The sequence below is a fragment of the Cuculus canorus genome, chromosome 2 (genome assembly GCF_017976375.1).
Source record: "Cuculus canorus isolate bCucCan1 chromosome 2, bCucCan1.pri, whole genome shotgun sequence".
Lineage (NCBI taxonomy): Eukaryota > Metazoa > Chordata > Aves > Cuculiformes > Cuculidae > Cuculus > Cuculus canorus.
The window spans coordinates 76,290,529-76,308,302 of NC_071402.1; the positions used below are offsets into that span (position 1 = coordinate 76,290,529).

General features: G+C 39.7%; 2 protein-coding genes across 14 annotated transcripts in view; one reads left to right on the plus strand and one right to left on the minus strand.

The window, feature by feature from the left end:
• The window catches only part of ATPSCKMT (ATP synthase c subunit lysine N-methyltransferase), a 100,940-nt gene extending 91,427 nt beyond the window's left edge, over nucleotides 1-9,513 (minus strand). For 9 of the 13 annotated variants that reach the window (XM_054059929.1, XM_054059926.1, XM_054059924.1 and 6 more), the window contains exons 1-3: nucleotides 7,861-9,215; nucleotides 5,390-5,527; nucleotides 4,122-4,172 (exon numbers count right to left, since the gene is read on the minus strand). In XM_054059929.1, the coding sequence (XP_053915904.1) occupies nucleotides 4,122-4,172; nucleotides 5,390-5,527; nucleotides 7,861-8,139 (468 nt within the window). In that variant the 5' untranslated portion in view covers nucleotides 8,140-9,215. The other 4 variants (XM_054059919.1, XM_054059918.1, XM_054059917.1 and 1 more) reach the window with 4 other exon arrangements.
• Nucleotides 9,514-9,537: 24 nt separating this feature from the next.
• CCT5 (chaperonin containing TCP1 subunit 5) lies at nucleotides 9,538-17,521 on the plus strand. The gene is made up of 11 exons (XM_054059914.1): nucleotides 9,538-9,710; nucleotides 10,650-10,710; nucleotides 10,803-10,967; nucleotides 11,484-11,682; nucleotides 12,462-12,654; nucleotides 13,543-13,692; nucleotides 14,008-14,127; nucleotides 14,526-14,711; nucleotides 15,641-15,778; nucleotides 16,160-16,340; nucleotides 17,248-17,521. Exons 1-11 carry the CDS (start codon nucleotides 9,606-9,608, stop codon nucleotides 17,373-17,375), a joined length of 1,626 nt encoding a protein of 541 aa, XP_053915889.1. The 5' UTR covers nucleotides 9,538-9,605; the 3' UTR covers nucleotides 17,376-17,521.
• Nucleotides 17,522-17,774: the final 253 nt, after the last annotated feature.

Below are 17,774 nucleotides of genomic sequence, written 5' to 3' on the forward strand. Positions count from 1 at the left end.
CTTCCAGAAGAAAGCAAAACGCTGCTCAGCCAGATACTCTGTCTCCAATAAGTACTTCCAAATTCTGCTCTGGACTAAGTAAGAAATCAATTAGCACATCTAGACTTCAAAGAAATTTCTTTCCCAACCCAGACAGTGATTATGTTCTGAGAAAAAAGAAAAAAAAAAAAACTTTATAGATTTAGCCATGTTTGTCCTTTGGAAAAATTTGATGTTATCCTTAAATAGAGCAGTGCACATCCGTTTTGAATTCTTTTTATTCTCATATACTATGTCCATCTCGGGTGTAATTATAACAGCAAGCTCCACAGGTTACTTGTATTCCATGTAAAAATCTACTTCCTTTGATACAGTGACACTGCATTTAGATATTAAAAGGGTAGAACAAATAGAGCTAAATTCAAGTTACAAAGAACACGAAGGAAAGAAGGAAAGAAGGAAAGAAGGAAAGAAGGAAAGAAGGAAAGAAGGAAAGAAGGAAAGAAGGAAAGAAGGAAAGAAGGAAAGAAGGAAAGAAGGAAAGAAGGAAAGAAGGAAAGAAGGAAAGAAGGAAAGAAGGAAAGAAGGAAAGAAGGAAAGAAGGAAAGAAGGAAAGAAGGAAAAACTATTAGAAAACAAGATTGACTGATGAAAATATATTTCCAAAGGCTGCCAATAGCTTCCACTATCACACACGTGCAGGGCGTACCTTTGATATAACATCCTAATATAGCCACATTCAGGCTTACAATGGAATATTTTAGGAATATTATAGTCATAGATCTAACATATCAAAGAGTTACCTCTGAATATTTTTAAGCATTCTATGCTCTGATTTTTTTCCACACAGCTTTAAAACTTCACCTTAAATAAACAAGAAAAATAAGCCTATTTCAGCATCTCAAACTGAGGTGATACACCAGGAAAGGAAGGCCTAGACTGCTACATATATTACAGATATAGACATAGCCTATTTTTAATGAGTAATTATGAAAATTTGTGACATCACATGTCTATACTAGCTCAAATGAGAAAACTTCATTAATAGTTCAGAAAAAAAGAATTGTTTCCTTGAAACAAACAGTTGAAATTATTTTTAAGCTAAATCCTTCAGTAGCATTAGGCATTATATCTTACAGCAAGCCACGGCTGGGCGGTTTCTGCATGTATAGACAGATACAGTTTAGTAAACCCTTTGTACCGTATATACTCAGTCAAAACACACAGAAGCTGTGAACATGAACACCTACAAAGAATTCTGTCATCTCACTTTGAAAAAGCAGAAGTCTCTCTGCAATGACTCACAAACACACCTTTCCCCTGGTGCTTGCAAGAATGGAGAGGTTGTAGCCTTCCTTGAATATCATGACACCTAGCTTCTGTAAACTAATCTTGGATATGAAATAAAAGCACTGTGTGACAGCATAAAATCAGGCCAGTATTATTTAAAAAGCTAGAGAAGTCTATTGTCCTCAGTAAAAAAGAAAAAACACATTAAATTTTCCAGAAAATCAATTTAGTCATTCGGAAGGCTAAGCATTCAAAACTTCCAAATTCAATTTAAAGGGCATCATAAGCAAACTAATGCTCAGGAAACACATTCATATGTCTGGATCTGTTACCAGGCAGTATTTTTATTGGAAGAATTTAGCCTACTATTTACTGAGTATATTGAAGTTATTCTGAGCCCTACAGCTACCCTTCCTATCACAGCTGTTACCAATTTATCCAAGTTTATATTATTAAAGTTAAGCCAGTATTGCTGCTAAGTTTACTCACATTTTACCAAGGCATTTATTCATTTGTAGTTTACAGGAATATCTTTTTTTACCTACACTTTTTCCCTTGAGCAACTGCAGAATTTCCGATTGTAAATTCAAATATTTATACTGCCCCCTACCGGAACTCAAGTTAGAGCGCACATAACATCCAAACCTGGCAACATCTGTAGCACAAGTAACGCCACAGCTCTCACTAATATGCCACCCACAAAACTAGGGGGGGGAATACACCTTCACTTCAGTTTCCAACATGAGTTACAATTGGATCTGAAGCAGGCATTTAATTCCAATGCTCTTAAACAAAAAGGAGAGAACGGAGAAGCTAAGCTTTATTATGCTTCTTATTGCACCTTCCTGTTACTACCACAGAAATATTATTAGCCTACGTTGCATGGTATACCACCACAGAAAGCTCCTTATTCATTCCATCCCACATCTGCTTTAACAGAGGGAAGCAGCAATACAGAAGCATTTATAGGATATTTCTATTTCATTTCTCCATATGCATCCAACATATGTAGAAGATTCCACTCATAAATGAAAATATTAAGACTTTTTTTTCTCTTTTCTAGTAAAAAGCAGAAAAGAAAACCAGATCAATCTGAAAGCCAAAGTGAATGTAGGATCTGACTGAATTTACCAAATACATCATTAAAGCAGTGACTGTGCAACTCAATTTCTACACAAGGTTTGAAGAACGCATTTTCCCCCAGGGACACGATGAACAGAGATTACAAAGACTTCCTAAAAGTCAAAGAATTAGTAGACTTGTAGTCTAGCAATTATGCTTAAGGTATTTATCTCCCTTCCTAAACCTTCAGAGTCTAACATTGGCAACGGCTTATTGCAATATATGAGCTGCTGGCCTATTAGAGGTGATCCGTTTTTCAGAGAACGTAAGCAAAGTTCAATACTCTCCTCTAACAAGGTTCCCCAAGAATCAGCTGTAGCCAGTACCTTATTCCATCCTCTCCCTGCAAACTCCTTATTTTTCCAGTAAGAAAAACTGAAATTTTCAAGAACCAATCTATCATCTTCCCCCAAGGCAGCTTGAGCACAGCAGTCTTCATTTTGGTTCTGAACTAAATGACAGAAAATATTTATCAAAAAACCCACATATTTTGAGGGCTCCAGTCTGCATATTGTCACGAGCTTCAACAGGTTCTATCACACACTTTAATAGACATCTGTAAAACCTTTGACATAGTCCCCCGCATCATCCTTCTCTCTCGAAATTACAGAGATGGATTTGATAGGTGCACTGTTCAGTGGATAAGAAATTGGTTGGATGCTCGTATTCAGAGAGTAGTGGTCAATAGCTCAATGTTTAGATGGAGATCCGCCACAACTGGTGTCCCTCAGGGGTCTGTACTGGGACCAGTGCTGTTTAATATCTTCATCAATGATACACAGAGTGAGACTGGGTGCACCCTCAGAAAGTTTGCAGATGACCAAGCTGAATGTGCTGTTGCCACACCAGAAGGACGGGATGCATCCAGAGGGACATGCACAGGCTGGAGAAGTGGGCCTGTGAAAACCTCATGAGGTTCAACAAGGCCAAGTGTAAGGTCCTCCACCTGGGTCAGGGCAACCCCTGTTTTCAGTACACGACAGAAAATGATGTGATTGAGAGCAGCCCTGCAGAGAAGGACTTGGGGGTGCTGGTCGATGAGAAGCTCAACACGAGCCCCTCTATTCCTCCCTTGTGAGACCTCACCTGGAGTATTGTGTCCAGTTCTGGAATTCTCAACATAATGAGGATATGGAACTGTTGGAACAGGTCCAGAGGAGGGCTACAAAGATCAGAGGGCTGGAGCACCTCCCATAAGAGGACAGGCTGAGAGTTGGGCTTGTTCAGCCTGGAGAAGGCTCCAAGGTGACCTTATAGTGACCCTCCAGTACCTGAAGCGGGTGTACAAGAAAGCTGGGGAGGGACTTTTTACAAAGGCATGTAGTGATAGGACTAAAGGGAATGGTTGTACATTGGAGAGGGGCAGATTTAGACTAGACATAAGGAGGAAATTCTTCACAAAAAGGGTGGTGAGGCACTGGAACAGGTTGCCAAGGGAAGTTGTGGATGCCCCATCCCTGGAAGTGTTCAAGGCCAGGTTGGAAGGGGCCTTGGGCAGCCTGAACTAGTGGGAGGCATGTCCCTGCCCATGGCAGGGGGAGTGGAATTAGATGATCTTTAAGGTCTCTTCCAACTCAAATCATTCTATGATTCTATGAACAAGCAACAAGGAAATACAAGAATACTAATTACCTTTGACATTTTGTAGGTTGGTTCATTTTGCAGATTAATGTAATAACCAAATGCCTTAGTATTAAAATAATTACACAATGCAAAAATAGTTAACTTACCATTTGAGGTACCCCAAAAACAACAACATTCGTGTAATGGGAAAGAGAAACCTAAAATAAAATTCAAGAACAAGTCTTGATGAAAACAGCATTTATATTTGCTGATAGTCTCACCATTCTTTTCCTCCAATTCCTCTAGCTGCACTATTTTCAACAGCGATTTAGACCAAAAATAAGAAAGGAGATCCCATATCAACTTTTCACCACACAAATTTCCACATAAAGACTGTTTTACATTGCTGAACAGCAGAAAACTTCTACTGCCTGGCCAAGAATAGGGCACCAAATCTAGTAGCACAGAAAGTACTAATTTAGAAAATATCTACATTATTTACTCATGGCTAAGTCTCTTCACAACTCCTGTGTACGTTAAAATTAAGTATGTTTTACATTTTTCTCCGCTTTTTTTAAATGGTAGCTAGCTATAAAAACTTCCCAGGCATTCCAGTGCCTGGGTTCTTCCACTCAGTGCCATGAATTTTTCCTATGCTCCTTTCTGAGCAAAGATAAAAACAGTATATTCACACTTTGCCCCCAAACTCCTGGCATTGATCTTACCCATTACAAAATGCCATTCTTATAAATAAATAAATAAATAAATAAATAAATAACTTTCCCCCCAAACTCCTGGCATTGATCTTACCCATTACAAAATGCCATTCTTATAAATAAATAAATAAATAGAAAAATAAAACCCCACCTGCAAAACCACACCAAACAACCAAAACAGCCCCACAACTTCAACAGGAGTAGCAGGAGAGATGCTCACATAAATATGACCCCAAAAATTGCACCTCATTAAAGAGGCAATTGTGATTCAAGTGATTAAAAACTTAATTTCATTCACATATAAGTAAGTTACCTCAAGGCAACACTCAAAACCAGGCAACACACTGCACAGCTAGAAAAGAATATGCATCTAATGAAAGATCAGATGAGACTGATCTTGCACATTAGGTGAATAAACAGTCTTGTTACTGACGCCACAGAATCATCTCTCAGTGAAGCCTGATATTACAGCACCCACATCATTCAACAGGCACAAGTATGATGTAGTAGTGGAAAAGAACAGCACTTCGCGGAACTACAAAACCAGCAGAGCAGTGTACTGTGCTGTGAGTCCAGTTTCTATGGGCAAAATCACTTTTCTCAAAGCCCAATATAGCACTTGCAGACAGTCAGCATCCAGGTTCATTTAAGGAAGTATTTCCAAATTATGGAAGTCTGTCAGAAAACCCAGATTCATTCTTACACACCTCACCACCTACCTTCCATAAGTCTGAAATATAAAATTTAGCATTCTGATGTACCCCATCTCTCCAGGCACGGTATCGGGAGTACCAGACTAGCCAGGGATTTAATTCATAACCAACAGCTTTGAATCCCCTTTTTGCAGCTGCTATCACCTACAAGGAAGAAAATTAATCTCCACTTAGAAACAGAGAAAGTGTATTCATCTAAACACGAGCACATAGATCTATTTACAATATAAATCAAAGGAATGCACTTTTATAGATCACTTAGCTTTTAATGTCCAATAGATCAGTAGTATAGTGAACAAAAACTCCGATTACATTTTAGTATTATGGCCAGACCCATTGAAATTAATAGAGATATTCAATCGAACAATATTAACCACTTAAACATTCAGAGGGTAAAGCTGTATGCTTGCAGTATGTCTATGACTTATATAGAAGCTTAATTTAACATTTTCATGACACTACCTTTGAATTAGAGTAATAAAATTGACCCTGAAGAGAACAGTGAATTATACAAGCAGAAATGCTCAAAATTAGAGCACTTAAGAGCCTACCCATCACTGCTTTTCAAATAAGTTGAGACCTACCAGCAGAAGGAGTATGAAAGTAATCTGTTGATCTAAGAGTATGTTTAAAAAAAAGTAGGTCAACAATTTAAAAGGTTAAAAATTTGAAAAAAGGCCATACCTAAATCTTACAGTACAGCTTAGCATACAATACTAAGCTTCATATATCACTTTAAAATGCAAAAGATAAATCAGATAACAACTAGATTTTCACAGACATTCCTTTAAATTAGACCCTAAGATCTAGAATTGTTAAATGGTGTTGCAAGTGTATTCAAACAAGATCAATGCCTACAGATTTTTTAGAAAAAGAAAAAATAATAAAGAAAATAGAAAAGGGCACCAGTTTCTACAATTAAGGTTCGAGTGATAATTTAAAAGGTTGGTGCCAAGTTTAAATTAGAAAAAGTCTGATGAACTATGAATTACAGAACGGGTAATGTGAAATCAGGAAGAAGTACACATTCCTTAACAGGAGTTCTCAAACAGTATTACCTATATGGGTTGTTTCACACCATTAAAATAACACATCTCCCACTACACACACAGCATTTACAAATGTGCTAAAAGAATACAACATTTTTACTGTGCTTGGAAATAAAAATGTAGTTATATTTAGTCACCAATTATATCTGAATAACTGTTACATATTTAAAAGCACCTGAACACAAGCTCAACGTTTTTCAGGACAGATGCATTAAGGCAACACCAAGCAGACCCCTGGCTCCTTAAGTAGTCTTCTGTCTCCGTTTAGGCACTTTATAGATATATATATATATATATATGTATGTGTGTGCATGTGTGTGTATACGTAAAATATCATGTATTATATTTTATATACAGTAAATAAAATATAGATTGCTTGTAAGTGTATATATATACACACATATAAGCAAAATCAGAATTAAACATGCAGTATCTAGTCCAAATAGATGGCTCAGATGAGGGTCAATAGCCAGACAGGTCATCAGAAACTGCAGTTTTCTCATACCTACATGCTCCTTTCTGTATCCTACTCAGGCACAACTGCTTTTAAGCCATTTCCACAGGTTTGGACTACCAAACTTAGTTTTTCAGTAACACATAGTTGACTCAATTCACATCAAATACAGTGACAGAATTCCATAACTTACTTGTTTCTACAAAAAAACACATTGCACCATCCCATTGCTAAAACTGACTTGAAGCATATGGTATGGGAACAGTACACACAACAGAATGACAAAGAAACACACACCATTCTTGACTATACCCTCACCATCACATTTCATAAACAGGCATTCGGACAATGTCCTAGAAGCAGAGTTTTCCCCTCTGGCTTTGGTGATTCTCACTACTTTTCTTTGCAGTTATTCTAGCTTCATCACATTTATTTTGAAGCGGGGGAGCCAGCACTGCACAAAGGTGTGTAAAACCTACAGATCTAACAACAAGATTTTTATTTTTGTAATCCATCACTCATTTCTCATTCTCATTTGTTCTTCCATCACCTTTACACAATAAGCATAGACCTGCAGCTCCAAGAGTATAGTGCTATTTAATGTCACAGCCTCATGCGTTGCAGCTATAAACCCACATGGAATCACAGCTCTTCGAGACTCACAACACCAATACTTCAATTGCATTTTTCATGTGAATGCACTGCTATTCCCTCCAGCCAACATGATGAGATTATCATTTTGTACATAATCTTATCAAGCTGCAGATAAGACTGAAGGAAAAAAATAAGGGTTATGCACCTAAACTGAATGTAAAACTTTCTTAGCTTTGAGCCTTTTCATAAGATTCAAACAAAAAAATGGGATGCCAAAACCAAGACATTCATAAATACGTGAAAATAACAGCATCCACAGATAGAGCACTTAGCACTTTTTTGAAAGGCAATATAAAAGGGAGGCAATGTCTGTAACTTACAATACGGCCATCTCCGCTACCAATGTCAACTAGGGAGCCACTTCTGGTTTCCAACATCTTCAGCACATTCTGGATCTGAGTGGAAGTTGCAGGAACGAAGGGCAGGCATATTTTCCTCAGAGCCGGGGTCACAAAGGGGGTGGCCACAGCATAAAGTGCCACCAAGGTGCCACCAACACCAGCAGTGACAAACAGCCCCCAGCTCCTCCTTCTGGAGCTGCCCTCACAGTCCGTTTGCAGGCCTGCAGCAGGGCTGTCATTCAGCAGCGACTTGGACATCGGACCTAGAAACAGACATTAAAAAGAGCACCTTCTCCAATAGTTTTATTATTGCATGCTCACTTAAGACAAAGGCAGTTTATTACACCAAAGAGTCAAGGCATCAGGAAAACACTTTCTATAACAGAAACATAGCACCACTTAGGTTGGAAAAGACCTTTAAGGTCAGGGAGGTGATTCTGCCTCTCTATTCCTCTATTGTGAGACCTCACCTGGAGTATTGTGTCCAGTTCTGGAATCCTCAACAGAAGGAGGATATGGAACTGTTGGAATGGGTCCAGAGAAGGGCTACAAGGATGATCAGAGGGCTGGAGCACCTCCCATACAAGGACAGGCTGAGAGAGTTGGGCTTGTTCAGCCTGGAGAAGACTCCAAGGATACCCTACAGTGATCCTCCAGTACCTGAAGGGGGTGTACAAGAAAGCTGAAGAAGGACTTATTACAAAACCCAAATAGTGATAGGACTAGGAGGAACGGCTTTATATTGGAAGAGATTTAGGCTAGACACTATAAAGAAATCCTTCACGCTGAGAGTGGTGAGGCACTAGCACAGGTTGCCTAGGGAAGTTGTGGATGCCCCATCCCTGGAGCTATTCAAGGCCAAGTTGGCTCGATCAGCCTGACCTACTGGGAGGTGTCCCTGCCCATGGCAGGCGGGTTGGAACTAGATGACCTTTTAAAGGTCCCTTCCAACTCAAATCATTCTGTAATTTAAGACCTTTAAGATCACTGAATCCAACCATACCGCTTTAGCCAATTCCTGGTTCCTAGGGAAACATCACCATTATCGCATTTGAGATGCTGACGCACTGGGTTAATTTCTTAGGGAAAGAAAGCAGTTTCTATTCAAGCTCACAGTTCTCCCCAGCTGAGCCGAGCAGAGAACTCTCCACCGCGGGACACGGGATGCCTGCCCTCAGTGACAGATCCCTAAGTAGTTGTTCTCAGTTTCAGAAAGAGCTTTTCTCCAGAACAAAACACGCGCCACTACAACCACAGCCCACCCAACACTCCCAAATTGCTCCTTGGCAGACCCCATTTACAGAAGAGGGCGATACCATTTCGCAGTACGCGGAGGGGGGCGGGGGGAAATACACAACCCAAACCTTTCCGATGTCGCTTCGGCGAGGAGCGGCGCACGCTCTGCCGCTGCGTGCCTTAGCCTCAACCCTTCGCGTTCGCGTCAGTCGCTGCTGCCGCGCTACGGCCCCGCTTGGCGCCCGTATTTTACCCAATTAGGACCTGCCCACCCCGCCGCCGCCGCGGGTGAGTGAGACGGAGCCGCAAGCACCACCCACCTCTCACCGACCCGGATGCTTCGAGAAAGGTCCGTTAGCGGCACCGCATAAGTCCCGCCCGCGAAATAAGTCTCGCGGCGGCCGACTGCGCAGGCGCAGGGTGCTTTGTGGGGCGGCGGCTTCCGGTCTCTCTGTAGCGCGCCCGGTGGGTTGGGGGAAGCCGCAGCCATGTCGGCCGTGGGGACCTTGGCGTTCGATGAGTATGGGCGCCCCTTCCTCATTCTCAAGGACCAGGAGCGCAAGACGCGCCTCATGGGGCTTGAGGCGCTCAAGGTGAGCCCCGCGATCGCCGCCAATCTGCCCGCTGTGGCCCGCGGTGGCCCGGCCGCGCCGCCATGAGGGGCGGGGAGGGAGCGGGGGCCGCCGTGAGGGTCTTGGCGGGGGGATGGAGCGAGAGGGAGCGGCCTCAGGCTGTGCCAGGGGAGCTTCGGGCTAGGCCTCAGGAAAAAAATTCTTCGCTTAAAATGTTCTGAGACACTGGAACAGGCTGCCCAGGGAGGTCGTTGAGTCACTATGCCTGAAGGTGTTTAAAAGATGGGTAGACGAGGTGTACAGGGACGTGGTTTAGTAGTGGATAGGTACGGCTGAGCTTGGTGATCTTAAAGGTCTTTTCCAGCCAAGCGATTCTATGACCAGGTGGGTTTGGGTTGTGCCTCGTGTCAGGTACAGGGAGCCTGAAGTCAGGGCTAGGCCCAGAGGGTGGAAAGGGAGAGAAGGCATCGTTCCCAAGGCTGGGAGTCTGGTCTCTGGAGTCTTAGTGGCGTGGACCCCGCTCCCCACAGCTCTCCCTCGTTGCATTCTCGTCCCTCTCACGTCTGAAGTACAAGCTTCGAGTAGTGGTAGTTGTGTGTAAATGAGTGTGGTTTTAGGGTTAGATAACTGGAAAAAAATAAAATTGGCTTTTTCTTTTAGCGTTGCTTGGTTTTGTTGCTTACCCGCTTTAAACCGCACGGCAGTCATTTTATGGAATGATAGGTTTTTAGCTGCTCTGCTTTTGCGTGCTTTAGCTATGTAAGTGGAAACTGTGCAAGTAAAGGCACGGGAAATGTTTCTTGGCACATGTTGATTTTTTTTTTCTTAAGTCATAATTAGGTGTTGCCAGTTAAATTACAGTATTTGTGTTAGTCTTTTTCCCTTGTATTTTACTTAATTTCACATTATGATTTTGAGGTGCATGGTAGTGATTTACTATATTTCTTCTTTGTTTTATAGTCTCACATAATGGCAGCAAAGGCTGTAGGAAATACTCTGAGAACATCCCTTGGGCCCAATGGTAATAACGAAATAATTTTAACAGTATTTTCTCAGTAATGTTTTTTGGAGGTTTTCTAACTTTTCCTTCATGCTTTGAATGTATTTTTCAAGGCCTGGATAAAATGATGGTGGACAAAGATGGTGAGGTGACGGTGACAAATGATGGTGCTACCATCCTGAATATGATGGATGTAGACCACCAGATAGCCAAACTTATGGTGGAGCTGTCTAAATCTCAGGATGATGAGATAGGGGATGGAACTACTGGAGTGGTTGGTAAGAAAATATCATGAATTTAACTTAGTTTTTCCAACTTTAGAGTCATGTTTCTTCAGCTATTTTTGAGAAGCTTCTGTAAAGCAAAAGTAGCATTTCTATAACGCGTTTTTAGAGTATTTACTGCTTCAGTATTCTTGTCAATTCTTGTATTACAAATCTTTTAATCAAAAGGATGCTTTTGTGTCTTTCCTAAGTATGGTTAGGTTTGAAGTTTATAGTCATCTCTGTATTTTCAAAATTTTTCTGCATCATTTTCTTGCATAATCTTCTACCTGTTCCACCTTAGTGCCTGTGCTTGTTTTTGGTATGAAGTAATACAGTTTTCTTTCTAAGCATAGCAAATAGGAGAGGTTGTATAGGGGTTGGGGTTTTTTTGTCATTTAAGAAACATTGAACTATTAATATATTCCAGGAAAAATTGGAACGTGTGCTTTTTAATTTTTTTATAATATATTAAAAATTGTGGTTCTGTATGTGTGATAATAAACATGATTTTTAAATTTTGTTTTGTAGTTCTGGCTGGAGCGTTATTGGAACTGGCTGAACAGTTATTAGATCGTGGTATTCATCCTATCAGAATAGCAGATGGTTATGAGCAGGCAGCCCGCATTGCTATTGAGCATCTAGACAAAATCAGTGACAGCTTTCCAGTTGATCCACAGAACACTGAGCCTCTGATCCAGACAGCAAAGACAACGCTAGGCTCTAAAGTGTAAGTCTCAAAAACTTCAGGAAAAGTACTTACATTTTTCTTAAAAACGCTTTGAGTTGAAAGGAGAAATCCTGGTGTCTGCTTGGTGTTTTCGTGGATTATTACATAGTTTGTGTTCATTTGGAGTGTCTCTTGATGTTTCTTAGTTTGATTTTTGGCTAATTTCTCAATGGACTCACATTTCGGGATAAGAAATTGTAAACCCTTTTTCTCCAAAGGGGCAATTCCACGAGGTTAAACAACTGCAAAATCAATTTTTTTTCTACCTATTCTCTTAGTTCTGTTTTCTTGCATTGTAGCAAATTCTGAGAGTAGTGCATAACTTAAAAATAACCGCATCTCATGTTTTAAACTTTTCATTTCTAAGAAACCTTGTAGGGTAGTTACTGGTTCCATAAGTACATTTTCCAGATTATGTTCTGTGTGCATTATATGAATTTGGACATCATATGGGTTTCCTTTGCAAAGCTGCCTTAACAATGGTTTCTGTGGCTTGAATGTTTCTTAGCAGTCAGTTCTCCTCACTTGTTTCTAATCTGCTTCATCTGGAGACTACATCCACAAGGCAGTGTAGACAAACCATATTCTCTGTTCTGTGTGTTTCTGCTGTATTTAGCATGTTTTGTTTCTGTGAACAAATAAGCAGGAAGCCCTGTTTTCATGCAGCGTACAAAAATCATCCACTATAGTAGTAGTTTTTTTCTCTTTGAGATTGATAGGATCACTTTTTCCTTCCAGCCTGTGAAATATGTGACTTCATTGTATTTTTTTTAACCCAGAGTTAACCGTTGTCACAGACAAATGGCAGAAATTGCTGTAAATGCTGTTCTTACAGTAGCTGATATGGAACGTAAAGATGTTGATTTTGAGCTGATCAAAGTACAAGGCAAAGTGGGAGGTAGACTGGAAGATACACAGTTGGTTAAAGGAGTGATCGTGGATAAAGATTTCAGTCACCCACAGATGCCTAAAGTAAGTAACGTCTGTGTGCATCTCTCACTTGTAATGGTTTAAATAACATCGTCTAGACAGCTTTAAATGCTGTCCTTGCGTTTAAGTATTTAAATACTGCTGTAGTTTGGCTTGGGTTTTCACCCATATGGCAGCAGAGAAAGGGGAGAGGGATATTAAATTTTTTTGTATTGGAAGAGACCGAGTTAGACTTTACAATAATCTTGAAAAGGGAGGAGACTAGCGTACAACTAAGTGAGGACATGTGCAGAGTTCTGTGTTGAAGCAGAAATAGTCATCTCTATGCTTAAGATGCTTGTGCAACTTTGTCAAGAGGTGCTTCTGTTCTTCAGCTTTATGGAGATGTGTTACCTTGTTTGGAGTACTTCAGAACCTGTCGTTTTATTATATTTAGAGTAGGTAGCATCTCAAGTCTTTGTGCAACGTACTTCAAGGGGAATGGAGGCAATTTAGAATTTGTACTTTTCTAAAATATTTTTCTAGTAGGATACAGTTCGTCCTATGAAAAGGAAGAGGGATGGAAAATGTCAGTATTTTAATACATAAAATATGACTGTGAAGATGAATATGTAGTATTTTCAACGGTGATGGTGGGTGGGAGGGCAAATAATAGTTTCATTGAAGGTTTTTTTTGTTTTGTTAAACATCTAAACTATAAAGAAAAGGTATCACTGGTGAAGACTATTAAGCACTTAAATAGTGCTTTGAAGTTGTGGCACTTCTTGTAAGTGGGTTGGGGACACTTGGTGAAATTGTTTGGTTATAGTTAGTTTTACTTCAGAATCATCAAAGGGTCTTAAGGTTTATCCGTGTGTTGCACAGATACAAAAAAGAGATGTTACTGATGTTAACTTAATTTTTTTGTTTGTTTGTTTTTAAATTGCACAGGAGCTTAAAGATGCTAAAATTGCAATTCTTACTTGTCCATTTGAACCACCTAAGCCTAAAACCAAGCATAAGCTTGATGTCACATCTGTGGAAGACTACAAGGCACTGCAGAAATATGAGAAGGAGAAGTTTGAGGAAATGGTGAAACAGGTAGTCTTAGAGATTGTTTCTACATTTTCTGTGTTTTTTATAGCCTTTACACAAAATAGCATTGTGCATTGTTTCTCGAAAAATGCTAGTGATCCTCATAGGAGCAACTCACGAGCAGTTGAAAGCATATGAATAGAAGTTAAATTTATGTAAGAATTATATGTTGGTATGAAATTTACTTTTATTTCTATGTGTGGCAGATGGTTTTTTCAAATGTGTTTTGAGAAAATTAGCATAACTAAAACCATGGAGAAAGTGTTTTTTCATTTCTGCGTTAGTTCTGATCAGAAGACTGATGTTTTACCTTGCTTTCAGATAAAAGACACTGGTGCAAACCTTGCTATTTGCCAGTGGGGTTTTGATGATGAGGCAAATCACTTGCTGCTCCAGAATGAGCTGCCTGCTGTTCGTTGGGTTGGTGGCCCTGAAATTGAAGTAAGTAAAATCTTCTAAAACCAGGCCTTCGTATCAGTTCTCAAATATTTGTAATACGTTGTACCAATTAAAAGTTCAGACTTTCTGGGTAGAACTGTGTAATTGTGTTTATGGGTGAATAAGTACTGGAGGAAAACCACTGGGGATCTGTGGGAAGAACCTACAGTTTAATGGGATTATGGTTGATTATTGGCAGGTTGAAAGTGCTAAAAGTTTCATATGGCTACGTATGTTTCTGCTTTAGTCGCATTATTTGCAGAAACAAGGCATCACCTGAAATGATGGGAAGGTAACTTTTTTGGGTTAGGCATTTGACAGAAACTCTTACACTAGTTTTATTTTATGAAATACATAATGGAAAAGTCTTCTGAAAATAATTGATCGTTGTTTTACTTCAGTTAATCGCCATTGCAACCGGAGGACGCATTGTTCCTCGCTTCTGTGAACTCACACCAGAGAAACTGGGTTTTGCTGGTATTGTCCGAGAGATCTCCTTTGGGACGACAAAGGACAGAATGCTTGTCATTGAACAGTGTCAGAATTCCAGAGCTGTGACCATTTTCATTAGAGGAGGAAATAAAATGGTGAGTTTGTTATGAATGTTTCATACATAAATTGCAGAATATATAATTTCTTTTGAAAGCATATTAACTCTTCATATTTTTGTTTGCATTTTCTTTGCAGTGTGGACAAATGGGGGGGGAGGGGTGGGAGAGTTATAGTCTGTCGTGCGTAGGTATTAGTAGTTGCTTGTTAGATTCAGATCCTGCGTTTTGGAATGGAAACTTTTTCTCAATTATTAGACTATGTAATTCATAAATCTACAATTTTACCCATGGTTGCGTTTATTTGGGTTTTTTCTCATAGGAGGGTCACTTTTGTAAGTAAAGAGAGATTAGCACTTTTGAAAGATGTGGTTTTACTATTGACATAGGTATGTCACTTCTGAGTCCACCAAAAAAGAGAAAAAACATAACACCACACACACACACGCTGAATGAGACCATTTTAAGTGCTTGTGTACTTGAGATGGTTCTTGGTTGTACCATTAGTGTTCAGTTGCATTCAGTATAGGTCAAGTCCTACTTTGACTGGAAAACATCAAGAAGAAAAGAACGTAACTGCTCGTCTGAAGAGTACTTTAATAAAGCAGTAAAACCACTTGAAAGGTTAGCGTAACTTTACAAATTGCAGTTTAAAAGTAACGTTGGCATTGAAAGCGTTCTGAGTCTTGGAAGCATGCAAGATTAAAAACCTTAGCAAAGTTTTTTTTGTCATTTACAGATTTAAAAAATAACATTGAACACGTGTGGGGTTTTTTAACTCATTTCTGCCACTGGATGTCTTAGTATTTTATGTTTTGAAGTAGTACAGCATAGCAGCAGTAGAGCTGCCTTAGAGCCATGGAAAGATCCTACAGTTTATTGGCAGTTTCCATTTCTGTATTAGGAAATATATCTTCATGTCCTTCAGCTGCGCATATTGTAAAATATATGCTAATTTATAATTCCAGATTATTGAAGAAGCAAAGCGATCTCTTCATGATGCATTGTGTGTGATTCGGAATCTTGTTCGTGATAATCGTATTGTATATGGAGGTGGTGCAGCAGAAATTTCTTGTGCCTTGGCAGTCAGTGAAGCAGCAGATAAGGTAAGAGGAACAGTTACTACTTCATTTAATTTATGGAGGGAAAATAAGGATTGAATCTGTCTTAAGGGGTTGAAAAGAAAACAAAAGAGCCTCCAGAAAGTGCATATTATGGAACTTCCTGACACTCACTGATAGCCAATATTAAAGGTTTCCTTCCCCTCTCTGTAAAAAGTCATTATCAGTACCTTTTTCTTTCTATGGTAAGAGCAGTTTAAAATTGTTTTAATTTGCAAATAGTTATCCTCAAAAGGTATTCTTTCAGTTATTGAGATGCATATTCCCAAGAAAATCTGCACATCATGTATGTATTTTATAGCTAGTGTGAAAATACCCTTTTGTTGCTATTAGTAGCGGTATGAATTTAGATTTCTTTTCCCCTAGTGCCCATCTTTGGAACAGTACGCTATGAGAGCTTTTGCAGATGCTCTGGAAGTAATTCCCATGGCACTCGCGGAGAACAGCGGCATGAATCCAATACAGACAATGACTGAAGTGCGGGCTAGGCAAGTGAAAGAAAATAATCCTGCCCTCGGAATTGATTGTTTGCAGAAAGGAACAAATGGTAAGAACTGCCGTATGGAGAAGGGGAGCATAACTGAGTTTTCTTTCTCTAAAGATCAAAACTCTTAATATTTTGCATCTTCGTCCTCTTCCCCCTCCTCCCCCCCTTTTTTCCTTAACTCTGTGCATCACTTCAGTTATGAGCTCTTGCCCTGTGTCATAATAAATGGTAATGTAGGTGGAGAGATACATGAATGGCTACCAGGTAGACCATGTATAATTGCTTGGAAACCTTTGTTTGGTGGCAGGATTAGTTGAAGATGTTGGCTGACCTTAAGATAAAAGCTACTAAGAGGCAAGAGCAGGCTGTGTTTTCAGTACTGCGATTTTAGTGATCCAACTTACACTGCAGCCCTACAGTTTCCTTGAGAAGCATCTTACGAAGAAGTAGACAGAAGGTTGGAAATGTCTTTAGGTAGACCCATAACAAGCACGTGAAGACTCTGAAACCACTGTATGTAAACTTATTTCCATCTGAACATACACTTCTCACACTCCTACTCTGTTGCTTTTTTCAGAAGAGAAGGTAAATTTTGGAACAGTGCAACGCACAGTATTTATGTAAATTCATAGCCTTTTGCTTTATGGCCTTAGAACTTTCACTTCTTTAGTGGTTGCTCTCAGCCCTTAGGATGCTTCTGATATTTGTGTATGAAAACTACTCTTCAAAAACAAAATAATGCAGAAAGATAAAAATCTACAATTGTGGAAGACTTAGTTGGGAAGACACCTTAAATCTTAAGGCTCCAAGATCTTTGCCGAGAACCCAGACCAAAACTGTATAGTCTGTAAAAACTGTTCGATTGTTCTTGTGGTTGAGTAATGAATTACATGGAAATTACTATCTCGAGTTAAATGTTATGTCTAGGTGAGGGTGGATATCTAATTTCTCTGCTTCTTTTTGGCAGATATGAAGGAGCAGCATGTTATAGAAACCTTGATTGGTAAGAAACAGCAGATTTCTCTGGCAACTCAGGTTGTTCGAATGATTCTGAAGATTGATGATATCCGTAGGCCTGGAGAATCTGAAGAATGAATATTAAAAAGCAAGAAATATTAAGGGGGCCACAGCAGTAGCGAAGACGGTAGTATTCTGATGCTTCATCTTCAGCTATTTATTTTGTACACTTCTGTTTCAGATACTGTAATGGCTAATTGTTGGGAATAAAAAACAGTTTACCACTGGTGGCTTCAAGACTTGAGAAGTGTCATTGCATTTTTTTTTTTTTTTTTTAGATAGGTTTCTCCAGGAAAGCAAGACTTTATCATGGATCACTGTTACCGATGAGGACAGATACCAAAACTCTGAATGTTTGGCATCTCGTCCTTTCCCTCAGCCTATAATTGCTGGTGTTATTGCTTTGGTTAGTTCGGATCATCCATATGGTTGTGCCCTCCTAACCTCTCACACAACCCCCAGCCTTCTTGTTGGGGG

Excerpts from the sequence above, each read along its gene's own strand:
- CCT5 (XM_054059914.1), top strand. The coding sequence starts at position 9,606 with ATGTCGGCCGTGGGGACCTTGGCGTTCGATGAGTATGGGCGCCCCTTC. Across the intron at positions 12,655-13,542 it reads GTCACCCACAGATGCCTAAA|GAGCTTAAAGATGCTAAAAT; the intron begins GTAAGTAACGTC and ends TAAATTGCACAG. Across the intron at positions 16,341-17,247 it reads TTTGCAGAAAGGAACAAATG|ATATGAAGGAGCAGCATGTT; the intron begins GTAAGAACTGCC and ends TCTTTTTGGCAG.